Source organism: Triticum aestivum, chromosome 4B, assembly GCF_018294505.1.
Source record: "Triticum aestivum cultivar Chinese Spring chromosome 4B, IWGSC CS RefSeq v2.1, whole genome shotgun sequence".
Taxonomy (NCBI): Eukaryota; Viridiplantae; Streptophyta; class Magnoliopsida; order Poales; family Poaceae; genus Triticum; species Triticum aestivum.
Window position 1 is genome coordinate 568,733,467 of NC_057804.1, and position 13,537 is coordinate 568,747,003.

The 13,537-nt window shown below is 50.2% G+C and overlaps 2 protein-coding genes across 3 annotated transcripts; one reads left to right on the forward strand and one right to left on the reverse strand.

Annotated features, from left to right (window-relative positions):
* Positions 1-548: 548 nt before the first annotated feature.
* LOC123093305 (patatin-like protein 1) lies at positions 549-2,500 on the forward strand. The gene is made up of 4 exons (XM_044515227.1): positions 549-1,161; positions 1,250-1,430; positions 1,548-1,709; positions 1,801-2,500. The coding sequence occupies exons 1-4, from the start codon at positions 800-802 to the stop codon at positions 2,365-2,367; spliced, it is 1,272 nt and encodes a 423-aa protein (XP_044371162.1). The 5' UTR covers positions 549-799; the 3' UTR covers positions 2,368-2,500.
* On the reverse strand, positions 2,501-6,313 carry LOC123093304 (rhamnogalacturonan I rhamnosyltransferase 1). Of its 2 annotated transcripts, none has more exons than XM_044515226.1 (8): positions 5,932-6,301; positions 5,450-5,517; positions 5,290-5,378; positions 5,044-5,206; positions 4,264-4,553; positions 3,619-3,823; positions 3,244-3,401; positions 2,501-3,073 (listed from the first exon to the last, which is right to left on the reverse strand). In XM_044515226.1, exons 1-8 carry the CDS (start codon positions 6,107-6,109, stop codon positions 2,809-2,811), a joined length of 1,416 nt encoding a protein of 471 aa, XP_044371161.1. In that variant the 5' UTR covers positions 6,110-6,301; the 3' UTR covers positions 2,501-2,808. The 2 variants fall into 2 exon arrangements, 1 of the variants encoding a protein (XP_044371161.1); XR_006445238.1 differs by having other exon boundaries at positions 2,914-3,073; positions 3,244-3,504; positions 5,932-6,313.
* Between the last annotated feature and the right edge of the window lie 7,224 nt (positions 6,314-13,537).

The following is a 13,537-nucleotide window of genomic DNA, read 5'->3' on the forward strand; positions in this document are numbered from 1 at the left end:
TCTCTCATGTGTAAGAAACTTTCTTTTTCGAAGTTGCATCGATAAGATCTCCATCCGAAAAGCATTTTGCCTTAAGGATCGAGGCACATAATGAATCTGGGTTGTCAATGAGCCTCCATCATGTTTAGCCAAGAGAGCAAGATTAAAACAACGGGTATCTCTAAAATCTATGCCACCTTTCTTCTTTGGAATACACATGTTCCACCATGCAAACCAATGCAACCTCTTATGTGGCATCATCACCCTACAAAAAACGAGATACCGCATCTGTAATTCCTTTTGCAAACTTTTTTAAGTATAACTTGAGCAATGGACTTAATTAGAACCTCTATCTCCGGAAGACATGCATTTCTCCTTCCAACCAGTAAGTTTAAGAATTAAGATCTGCCTCCTACCACAGTCGATATGGGATTTAAGCAACTATTCGGGAACCATTTGCAGTGAACTCAACATGGGGCGTCCTCAGTTTGGTGAGAGAGTGGACCGCGCTCTCGCACTGTCTACGCCAAGACCGACCGGTTCCTTCTTCCACTGCATGTCTTCAGTTAACCACACCCGCATCTGTTTACTGTACCCTCTCTCAGTCCAAAAATAGACGAGCGCGCGCTACGGCACAAGCCATTGCAGCCACTCGCTCGCCGCTAGCAAATCCACCAATTACTACCATCGATCTGGGTACCCTCTTGTGCGGCGACCGATCTCGTCTTCTTCTTCCTCTTGATTGTCAACCGAGGTGCCGTCAGTTTGCAACGGCGGCTGATCGATCAGACGCGCGCGCGCGTGCGTGGCCGCCGGGTCGATGATGGCAAGCTACTGGTGCCGGCGCCCCTGCGAGTCGTGCAGCACGAGGGCGATGGCGGGCAGCGTGGTGGGCCAGCCGGTGGCTCCGGGGCAGCGGGTGACGGTGCTGACCATCGACGGGGGCGGCATCCGCGGCCTCATCCCGGGCACCATCCTCGCCTTCCTCGAGGCCAAGCTGCAGGAGCTGGACGGGCCGGGCGCGCGCCTGGCCGACTACTTCGACTGCATCGCCGGCACCAGCACCGGCGGCCTCATCACCGCCATGATCACCGCGCCCGGCAAGGACGGCCGCCCGCTCTTCGCCGCCAAGGACGTCAACCGCTTCTACCTCGACAACGGGCCCTACATCTTCCCGCAAAGGTGAGAGCACGAACGATCTCATCTCATGGACATGGATCATGCGCGCTGAACTGGTGATTGATGTATGAATTGCATTGAGTTGTGCCAGGAGGTGCGCGCTCGCCGCGGTGACCGCGTCGCTGAGGCGGCCGAGGTACAACGGCAAGTACCTGCACGGCAAGATCAGGAGCATGCTCGGCGAGACGAGGCTGTGCGACGCGCTCACCGACGTCGTCATCCCCACCTTCGACGTCAAGCTTCTCCAGCCCATCATCTTCTCCACATACGACGTATGCTAATTTTATACGAGGACTAATGTGATGATCAGATCGATCCATCCTTGGATCATGGATCAGACAGACATGGGGCTAAAAACGTGATGGATCATGCGTGCGTCGTCCGTGCAGGCCAGGTGCATGCCCCTGAAGAACGCGCGGCTCGCCGACGTCTGCATCGGCACCTCGGCCGCTCCGACCTGCCTCCCCGCGCACCACTTCCACACCCACGACGGCAACGGCAAGGAGCGTGAGTACAACCTCATCGACGGTGGCGTCGCCGCCAACAATCCGGTAACCAATCAAGCGTCTGCCCGTCGGTCAGATGTTCAGACACGCTTGCCCGACCCGAGCACACTGACCAACTGAGCTGTGAGAAATGCAGACGATGGTGGCGATGACGCAGATCACCAAGAAGATGATGGGCAAGGACAGGGAGGAGCTGTACCCGGTGGAGCCGTCGGACTGCGGCAAGTTCCTGGTGCTGTCCGTCGGGACCGGCTCGACGTCCGACCAGGGGCTGTACACGGCGAAGCAGTGCTCCCAGTGGGGCATCATCAGCTGGCTGCGCAACAAGGGCATGGCGCCCATCATCGACATCTTCATGGCGGCCAGCTCCGACCTCGTCGACATCCACGCCGCCGTGCTCTTCCAGTCGCTGCACAGCGACGCCAACTACCTCCGCATCCAGGACAACTCGCTCCACGGCCCGGCGGCCACGGTGGACGCCGCCACGCCCGAGAACATGGCGGAGCTCCTCAGGATCGGCGAGCGGATGCTGGCGCAGAGGGTGTCCAGGGTGAACGTGGAGACCGGGAGGTACGAGGAGATAAAGGGGGCCGGGAGCAACGCCGACGCGCTCGCCGGCTTCGCCAGGCAGCTCTCCGACGAGAGGAGGACAAGGCTCGGCCGCCGGCGCGGTGGCGCCGGCCGCCTGAAATCCAGCCGCTGATCTTGTAGCTTAGTGTGGCTTAGTTTCATTCATTTTCTATATACAGTATATCTTTTTGGCTGGGATAGGTAGAGAAAGCTTCACATGGATAATGACAGGAAATGAGGAGTTCTGGAAAAATAACAACACTTGATGGAACCAAAATGTCTCTCAATTGGTCACCGTGGCAATTGTATATCCCTTCCGATATCATCATGAATTTAATCACCGGTGAACAATAGCGCAAACGACCAACAAAAATTTACACACAGCATCCCTACTTTGGCTAGCTTGAAAATAAATGAATGGATTGCAGCATAGAAAGAAAAAAGAAAAACCTGGCCTATACAACAGAACACTGGGAACGCCAGTTAAACGATCGTGGCGACTCTGCCTGCTTGCCGGCTTCAGTCCGCGGATCATCACAAACAGTAACTTGCACAGGCGAGGCTGCAAATGTGCTCACCTTACAGTGACTGTATCCTTGCTTCCACTGCACAGGCTTGAATTGGCCAGGCACTCGTGGGGGTTAGCGTAGAAATAATCCTCCTCTTTTGGCTTGTTTTCGAGTTTTCGCCGACAAGATGGTTGGACTACACGGCCTCTATGAACTTCTTGGACAGAAAATGTAAAATTCTCCCAGGAAATTGTCTTGCTGTTGTACAAGTCTATAAGTTCAACTAGTTTTCGCCGGTCTGGCAACATGCTTTTTCGGAAACCCAGGAACCTGAAGATGAAAATTCAACCAGATAATTATGACCAGATGATACTATTTATTTATTTTTATAAAGAGTAAACTGGTACGAATCTTGTTGCAGAAGATGGCTATATCTACACACTATATCCTGAAAAGCTATTTGATTGTTTCTATAAGATGAAATCTTGCTGTATAGATACCTTCTGTGGCCTTCAACAAGTTTCGCCATGTTACCATCAAAAGTAGGAAGAAAAACATCACTAGCAGTGGATACAATGAAATCGAGTGCAGCCATCTGAGAAGAGTGGTTTTGAAACTGGCGCAGAGGTTCTGAATCTAGCAGCATCTCTTTTCTTACCTGAAAGATAATCGGTATTGCTTATATTAGCAGGTTTGGTCCATACAGGGGGAGTATCACACTTTGGACACATGGCATGGAAGGTCAGAAACTGCAAGCAGTGCTGGCAGAAACGAGCAAAATCTCACTTGCAATGAATAGTCAGGAATTGCACTGTAGTTATTTCCATGAAACATGAAGAAGCCAATGTAGTTGACAAAGTGTTGGACACACTTACAAGTTTTGGAAAAGCAGCTCGCAATGGTTTCAATCTCTTTTCTCCCCCGTAAATTTCACCAGCAGCAATGTATATGAGAGTATCCTTTTCAAAGCCCAGGGCTTTCAAAACCAGTGATGCCTCCTCAGGCGTAAGTGGGCATAGTCCTTCTGATCTCTTGGCTTTCGAATTAATTTCTTTTTCTCTCCACCATGGATATGCATATCTGATTGATAGAAAGAAAAAGTAGGATTCTGGTGATTCAAAGTTTGTGCATCAGTTTTCAGCTCAATAAAACAGCAAGACCAAGATAGATGGCACTTAGACAATTTGAATATGCTAACAACAGATGAGCAATTGAATTTCTATTCCATTGACATGAATCCATCATGAAATGGGAAATGTATGAAAAAGCGCCATTTGTTGAGACTGATACTGATGTTACACTGCATCCGGCTCTAAACATAAGCAATAAAAAATTGAGAAATGTATGCAGGACCACAGGAGACAAACTAATATATACAGCATCTATGTCACCATTGCTAGTATCTGTAGATAAGTCAAGAATCAATAAGTAATCATTATCCTTCTTCTGTTAGGAATTACTTGAGTCAATCTCCAAAAGGCTACTATGTATTTCTTGACGTTAGGTGAAAAAAATTGTACCTCATTCTTTTGAGTTCCTCAGCTTCTTCAGGATTAAGACCATGATTGCAACCAGAAAATGCCAGCATGTCCATCTCATATCGTAAATGCAATGCCACAAAGGATCCCTTGTCTCGAAGTTTCTGTACCAATTTATTCCCCAGAGCCTCAATTTGAGGGGTAAACTTCAGAGCATGAAAATTAACACGGCATCTAACAAGTTGAAGCTCAGTACTGATGCCATTATTTGCTAACCGAGCATCTGTCTTATTAAAGTGGATGACTTTATATTTGCTGAAGAGTGGTAAGATCTGCACAGGTGAGAGACTATGAAGAGTACATAGTAATGCGGCAAATTTGATAAATTTGACCTATAGACGCAATTAAATCACAGAATGAACTGTCCGTAGAACTATTTCACGCGGCTGACCTGTGGCGCCTAGCTCTCAGGTGCTGCACTAGTGCAACGCCTGGGAGCTAGGCGCTGCACTAGTGCAACGCCTAGGAGCTAGGCGCTGCACTGTATAGTGTGGCGCTTAGCTCTCAGGCGCTGCACACGACTTAGTAATTTTCTGATCACATGTGTGCGACGCTGGCCGTGTAGCGCCTATCTGTGAGGCGTTGCACAGCGTAGTGTGGCGCCTTCGTGGCGGGCGTCACACAAAAAGGTCAGCCGCGTGAAATAGTTTCACGGATAGTTCATTCTATGATTTGATTCCGTCTATAGGTCAAATTTGTTAAATTTGCCTAGTAATGCATGTACCGTGAAAGCAAGAGTGGATCCCAGATAAGCTGACAAACCTGGTGCAAGTAATATTTCTCATCTGACCAACTCACAGGTGACATGTCAAGTGTAGTGCTTGAATCTGTTGGACCAAACCTCTTTGGCAGCCGTTTAACAATGCGCACTTCATCTCTTAATGAGGTAATGAAATGCCTCACATCAAATATGTCTCCAAAATTGCTGAAAAGCATACAAAATACTAGTTGCTTAAGATATCAACCTGGTTAATACATAGAGCACCTCTTCAAGAAAATGGGATGAACCTCTGATCAGCCCAGAATGATCTCTTGTCAAGCACTGGCACAACCATCGTGAGGTTTAGCAAACGCGCCACTGCCACCATGTCACATATCTGAACGCATCGGCAAGAGTTAGAATGGGAAAGCTAGGATTGAAAAGCGGAAGTAAGCAAACACAGCTGACCTCTGAACGCATCTGATTAAGACCCCCATTGCAGGATATCTTCAGATAACCATTGCTTTTGTAGATTCCTGGAGAAAAAGTCAGATTTGCTGTTGGTGGCGATTGACTGAAATAGTAACATCTTGACAAAATATTTGCAAGCCCTTAAATAAGTACGTATCTCAACAAAACATCAAGGTAGAGCTTCAATTTCGGATTTTCAAGGCTTCCAGAGCGAACCATTTTTCTCGCTAAAGGCAGCTGAGCTTTCAGCAGCAGCCCCTCTAACTTCACAAATTTGGTACCAGTAAGAATTTCTTTCTTTGGCAGGAAAATTGGTATGAATTTGGGAAAGGGTGATCACAAAAACGCACCCACTCTTACATGTACCATTTCGCCATTGAATAACTTTATCACTTACGGAGTATTTGCTCGTAGATACAGAACTAATCGATAAAATTTACTAGCCAGTAACAACAAAAATAAGGCGGAAAGGCACGCACTTGGGGGCGGGGGCGGGGGCGGGGGCGAGGAAGGCGGCGGCGAGGGGCCGGGCGCGCCGCCGGCGAGGCCGAAGAGGGCGAGGAGGCGGCCGACGGCGACGAGCTGCGCGACGGAGGCCCAGAGCAGCAGGGCGACGCAGCCCGCCACGAGCCAGAACCTAGGCCTGGACCGCGCCATCGCAGCCTCACAGCCGGCGCCGGCCCCCGATCGGCGCCGGCATTTTTTGGAGGTCGCGGCGGCGGCGGCGGCTCCGGAGGATCTCGGGGAGGGCCCGTGCCCCTGGGGAGCTAAGATCTTGTTCGCCTAGCTGTGGGGAGACTGGGGCACACACACACACACACACAGAGAGAGAGAGAGAGAGAGAGAGAGAGAGAGAGAGAGAGAGAGAGAGTGTTGCTGCGGCCTGCGGCTACGCGTTTGGCTTTTGTGATTGTGTTGTTGGTAGCGGTAGCTGGTAGGAGGAGGACCGGCGGCTTGGCTTGACATGGATTATCCTTGGCCAAGTGTGTGAGCACACTGCCACTACACTAGTGGAGTATACATGAGACGGGCGATTCCAAGACTTGGGGAGCTCCTGCAGCCTAGGTTTTCTAGACTTTGTGATTTTCATAGTTTTTCCATACTGTCTGTCTGTTTTTACCAACATAGTACATGAACATAAAATTAATATTAGCTGCTACTTCCTCCGTAAACAAATATAAAAACATTTAGCTTACTACATTAGTAATCTAAACGCTCTTATATTAATTTACAGAGGGAGTACAGTTTACGGACTGAGATCCAGTGACCTGCCATAGGCATGTCACTGATGGACATGCTGTGGCATGCCCCCTCTTTTCGACGGTCCCATTGAGAATCAATGGGGCGGATCAAAGTAAAACAGCACACGTGGTACAGTGCAAGAGCATGGCGTTAACACAATACCTGACACTACAGGGATCCTGCACTGTACATCTCTACAATGCTAACTCGTTTGGGTTGTCCATTTTTACCCAACAACCATGTTACGCCGTGTCACCGGATCTCTGTCCACACTTTACACTTTTTACTCTGTCATGCTAACATCTTCGAGCGAAAGACTTTTCCATTCTATTCTTTGAAAAGATCTAATTCCACTATCAACATATAATGGAACAACAAACAAAAAAAACACCCATGTGCAGTCGACCGAAGTTCAAATAAGAAAAAGAAACTACTATGCGGCCGCTACGGGCACCCACAGTGTAGTATTTTACCGCCTCTATCTGTTGGGGAACGTAGCAATAATTCAAAATTTTCCTACGTATCACCAAGATCAATCTAGGAGATTCTAGCAACAAGAGAAAGAGGGGGGGGGGATGTGCATCTTCATACCTTTGAAGATCTCTAAGCGGAAGCGTTACTAGAACGCGGATGATGGAGTCGTACTCACAGCGATTCAAATCGCGGAAGATCGGATCTAAAGCCAAACGGTCGGCGCCTCCACGTTCAACACACATACAGCCCGGGGACGTCTCCTCCTTCTTGATCCAGCAAGGGGAGAGGAGAAGTTGAGGGACAACTCCGGCAGCACGACGGCGTGGTGGTGGAGCTTGCAGTTCTCCGGCAGGGCTTCGCCAAGCACTACGGAGGAGGAGGAGGTGTTAGAGAGGGGGAGGGCTGCGCCAGGGGAAGGGTGCGGCAGCCCTCCCACCTCCCCTCTATTTATAGGGGCAAGGGAGAGGGGGCCGGCCCCCTCCAGATGGATCTAGAGGGGGGCGGCGGCCAAGGGGGGAGGCTTGCCCCCCCCCCCCAAGCCAAGGGGGCGCCCCCTTTAGGGTTTCCCCCCAACCCTAGGCGCATGGGCCCTAGGGGGTTTGGCACCCAGCCCACCTAGGGGCTGGTTCCCCTCGTTATTCAGCCCATAGGACCCTCTGGGGCAGGTGGACCCTCCCGGTGGACCCCCGGAACCCTTTAGGTGGTCCCGATACAATACCGATAAACCCCCGAACACTTCCGGCGACCGAATAAGGACTCCCCATATATAAATCTTCATCTCCGGACCATTCCGGAACTCCTCGTTACGTCCGGGATCTCATCCGGGACTCCGAACAACATTTGGTAACCACATACTAATTCCCATAACAACTCTAGAGTCACCGAACCTTAAGTGTGTAGACCCTACGGGTTCGAGAATCATGCAGACATGACCCAGACATCTCTTCGGCCAATAACCAACAGCAGGATCTGGATAGCCATATTGGTTCCCACATGTTCCACGATGATCTCATCGGATGAACCACGATATCGGGGATTCAATCAATCCCGTATACAATTCCCTTTGTCAACCGGTATGTTACTTGCCCGAGATTCAATCGTCGGTATCCCAATACCTCGTTCAATCTCGTTACTGGCAAGTCTCTTTACTCGTTCCGTAATGCATGATCCCGTGACTAACTCCTTAGTCACATTGAGCTCATTATGATGATGCATTACCGAGTGGGCCCAGAGATACCTCTCCGTCATACGGAGTGACAAATCCCATTCTCGATTCGTGCCAACTCAACAGACACTTTCGGAGATACCTGTAGTGCACCTTTATGTCCATCCAGTTACGTTGTGACGTTTGGTACACCCAAAGCATTCGTACAATATCTGGGAGTTGTACAATCTCATGGTTTAAGGAAATGATACTTGACATTAGAAAAGCTCTTACCAAATGAACTACACGATCTTGTGCTATGCTTAGGATTGGGTCTTGTCCATCACATCATTCTCCTAATGATGTGATCCCATTATCAATGGCATCTAATGTCCATGGTCAGGAAGCCATAACCATCTGTTGATCAACGAGCTAGTCAACTAGAGGCTCACTAGGGACATGTTGTGGTCTATGTATTCACACATGTATTACGGTTTCCGGTCAATACAATTATAGCATGAATAACAGATAATTATCATGAACAAGGAAATATAATAATAACCATTTTATTATTGCCTCTAGGGCATATTTCCAACAGTCTCCCACTTGCACTAGAGTCAATAATCTAGTTACATTATGATGAATCGAACACCCATAGAGTTCTGGTGTTGATCATGTTTTGTTCGTGGAAGAGGTTTAGTCAACGGATCTGCGATATTCAGAGCCGTATGCACTTTACAAATATCTACACTACAAAAAAATACACATATGTGACATTTTGGGCCGAACGAATTTTTTTTCTGTCGTACTTATGGCACTTCTGTGACGATAATTGTGACAAAACCCGGTATCATCATAGATGTGGTGGGCTCCTCCTTCTATGACAAAAACTCATGACAGAAAATGGGCTTTTCGTCCTGGGCGGGCCAGAGACGCATCTGCATGACATTCTTTGGGCCGTCCATGACGGAAAAACCCATGGTAGAAGCGAGGGCGAGGAAAATTTCGGGAAGTTCCCGATTACGGTGGGTGGTCGGGGGCCGAGTGATGCGCGTTTCTCTCATACACGTACGCGCGTGTGTGCGAGGCATTGGGCTCTAACTGAACCCGAGCGATTGCACTAGCTACGTTACTGAACCCGAGTGATTCCTTCGCTACTGCTGCTAACTGAAGTCGATTGATGCTGCCTCCGGATGAACAGTGAGCGTTGTTGGGGGATTTGGATGAACAGTGAGCGTTGCTGGGGGGTTTGGATGAACAGTGAGCGTTGCTGGGGGAGTTTGGATGAACAGTTCCCAGTGGGGGTGGATGAACAGGACCCCGTGGTTGCCACTGGATGAACATGACCCCGATTGATCGAGCCGGTTGGGGATGGATGAACAGGCCCCCGTGGAGGGCTGGATGAACAGGATGACCTCGTGGAAGGCTGGATGAACAATAGATGGTGGAGGGCTGGATGAACAGTAGACCGTGGAGGGGTGGTTGAACAGGAGCCCATGGAGGGGTGGTTGAACAGGAGCCCGTGGAGAGGGTTGGTTGAACAGCAGCCGGTAGAGTAGCGCACGATGGAGGCTGGATGAACAGGAACCCGTGGATGAACAGTCGTAGATGGAGGCTGGAGGAGGTCGACGATGGATGAACAGTAGCTCGTGGAGGCTGGAGGAGGTCGACGGTGCAGATGAATAGCATCCCGCGGAGTCCCGTTTTGCGGTACGCCACACCCCTCCTGATGAACATGAACCCTATTTCGACCGTAGCACTCAAACACGAGTCCGTTTCCTCCGTTTTGTGGTACGCCACACCCCTCCCGATCAACAGGACCCCGTTTCGACCGTAGGAGGTCCAATAGAAGTCCGTTTCCTCTGTTTTTGTGGTACGCCAGACCCCTCCCGATGAATAGGATCCCGTTTCGACCGTGGCCGATCGAACACAAGGTTGTTTCCTCCATTGTGTTGTATGCCAGGCCTCGTTTCCATCGGCTGTTCCGTCCAATCCCTCTCGATGAACACGACGACGCATTCCGTTCTGACCCAGCCGGTTGGCTCCCCATGAACACGACGACGACGACGACGCAGTTTCTCCGTTCCGACCCAACCATGTACATGAGCCATGGCTGTATGTATGCGCGAGTAGGCATTCAAGACCCCGCCCGTATGTACGTATGTGGCCGTTTACTTTCTTGCACCCTGGCTACTGTACGTACGTGTACATGCTACGTGTGTGCCTCTACTATGACACATGCACGTCTACATCGACCAGCATGTACATACACGTTCGCGACCAGAATGACAATGCTACGTATGCTTCGACCAGGTGGGTCTCGACTGTTAGGTACTTCCTTGCGTGCGAAGATGTAGATGGTGGGTCCCAACAGTCAGGGGGCGAATCGTTTTTTTACCCGAACGCACTTCCTTGCGTGCGAAGATGTAGCTGGTGGGTCCCAGCAGTCAGGGGAAAACGTTTTTTTCGTGAAATACGGTGGCCCGTTCGGTGGGTCCCTGCTGTCAGGTGGAGGAATAATTATTTTGCGCGTAATAAGGAGGCACTTCCTTGCGGCCGCCGTGGACCATGCTGTCAGCCTCTCCATGTACAGTACACTTTCGATGGAAGTGGTTCCTTGACCACGTTGACCACGCTGCGCCGAGAGCACCAGGGCGGTGGACGACGGCGAGGCCTAGGAAGGGGACGACGCGGAGCCGGGGAAGACACGGCAGCGGAAGCCTGCGTGGAGAGGAGTACAAGGGTTCACTGGTTCGACTGCGGTGTGAGGCTGTCGTCGTCGCAGGGCCTGGCCAGCGGTGGGAATAGTAGGGGCCGGTGAGGCCTTCGCGGTAGCACAGCCGGCCACAGGAGGCAAAAGCATGTGGCACGACCGGTACTGCTTTGGGCGGCTGGAGCAAGAAGACCAGAGGTTGAAGTAGCACTACGGCCGTTGGATGGACATCGTACGGTCACTAGAGCTAGAATCATTCATATTGACTAAGTTGACAAAGCCCTCCGTCCCCATCAACTTAGTAGGCCCACAAGTCAGCCTCCCACCAAGGTGGGTCCCAGCTAGCAGGGGGAGTATTTATTTTTTGCGCATAATAAGGAGGCACTTCCGGTGGGTCCGAGCTGACAGCGGGGGAAACGTTTTTTCGTGAAATACGGTGGCTCATCCGGTGGGTCCCAGCAGTCAGGGGGGAAACATTTTTTTCGTGAAATACGGTGGCCCATCCGGTGGGTCCCTGCTGTCAGGTGGAGGAATAATTATTTTCCGCGTAATAAGGAGGCACTTCCTTTTGGCTGCCGTGGACCCAGCTGTCAGCCTATCCACGTATAGTACTCTTCCGATGGAAGTCGGTGGTTGACCACATTGACCACGCCGCGCCGAGAGCACCACGATGGTGGATGACAGCGAGGCCTATGAAGGGGATGACGCGGAGCCAGGGAAGATGCGGCAGTGGATGCCCACACAAAGAGGAGTACGAGGGTTCACTGGTTCGGCTGCGGTGTGAGGCTACCATCGCCGCAGAATAACAGAGGGTGTGGGTGAGTGGAGGGATGGCCTGGCCAGCGGTGGGAGTAGTATGGGGGCGGGTGAGGCCTCTGCGGCAGCACAGCCGGCCACGAAAGGCGGGAGCAGGCGGCATGACCGGCGCTGCTTTGGGCGGCTGGAGCAAGAAGACCAGAGGTTGAAGAAGAACTACGACCGTTGGATGGACATCATACGGTCACTGGAGCTAGAATCGTGCATATTGACTAAGTTGACAAATCCCTCCGTCCCTGTCAACTTAGTAGGCCCACTATACTGGGTCCCAGCTAGCAGGGGGAGTATTCATTTTTTTGTGTGTAATAAGGAGGCACTTCCTTGCGTGCGAAGATATAGCTGGTGGGTCCGAGCTGTTAGTGGCGGTAACATTTTTTTCTTGAAATACAGAGGCCCTTTTGGTGGGTCCCAGATGTCAGGTGGAGGAATCATTACTTTGCATGTAATAAGGAGGCATTTCCTTGCGTGCGGTCGTGGACCTAGCTGTCAGCCTCTCCATGTACAATCCACTTCAGATGCATGTCGGCCGTTGACCACGCCGCGCCGAGAGCACCAGGGCGGTGGACGACGGCGAGGCCTAGGAAGGGAACGACACGGAGCCAGGGAAGACTCGGCAGTTGTTTCCCACGCGGAGGGGAGTATGACTGTACGAGGGTTTATTGGTACATGTGCCATCGCCGGAGAATAATAGCAGGTGTGGGTGAGTAAAGGGATGGCTAGGCAAGCGATGGGAGTACGGTGGGGCGGTGAGGCCTGAGTGATAGCACAACCGACCACGGGGAGGAGGGAGCAGGCAGTCCCGCCGGCGCTTGTTTGAGTGGCTGGAGCAGGAAGAGCAGAGATTGAAGAAGCACGACGGCCGTTGGATGGACATCCAACAATCACTGCTTGTGCGTCAACCTTTTTTAAGGAAAGCCTCAAATCTGTGGAAAACAACATACAACCCATCTGCCATTATTTCTAATAATTTACAGCCCATTTTCTAATTCCTAAGTTTTTTGGAGCCCATATTCTTTTTGTTAGTACAACCCATATTGTGGCCACGGTTAAAAAATTATACGAAAGTTTGCATATTTCGGTGAGGTCCGAACTATTTTTAATCCCGAAATTTCGAGTCACATTCAAACTGATTTTAAAAATAGATAATATAAAATCCAATAAATTGTCCACGCATAAAAATCAATGCAATTCAAAATCTCAAAATAAAAAAAGAAATTTGAAACTAATTGTCGGTTTGATGTGTTTTAAAAATGTACAACCTATTTCTCATTACTGATAGGCCATTTTCTCAGCCAGCCGAATGAAACTCTCCTCGTCTTGAAAGATTTGAAGCCCAACAGACCTAACAAAGTGACTTACTTGACAAATCACAAAAAAACTGGGCTAGCCATTTTCAGAAAGAAAGAAAACTACTGGGCTGATCTGTGGTAAACATAAAAGAAAATGCTGTCTAGACAAGCCAGAGTGCCCCGCACAGCCCAGTTGACACCCTGCTTCCGTCTCAAAAGCAAATTAGATAAATGCCACTCCAATTATGGCGATTCATAAAAATGCCACTACAATTTCCAAACTTTCAAAAATGCCACTGCAGTTTTTGCAAACTTTGAAAAACACCACTGCAATTTGCAAACTTTGAAAAACGCCACTCCAGACTTCGAATAATGCCACTGGAAATGGCATTTTTCAAAGTTTGGAA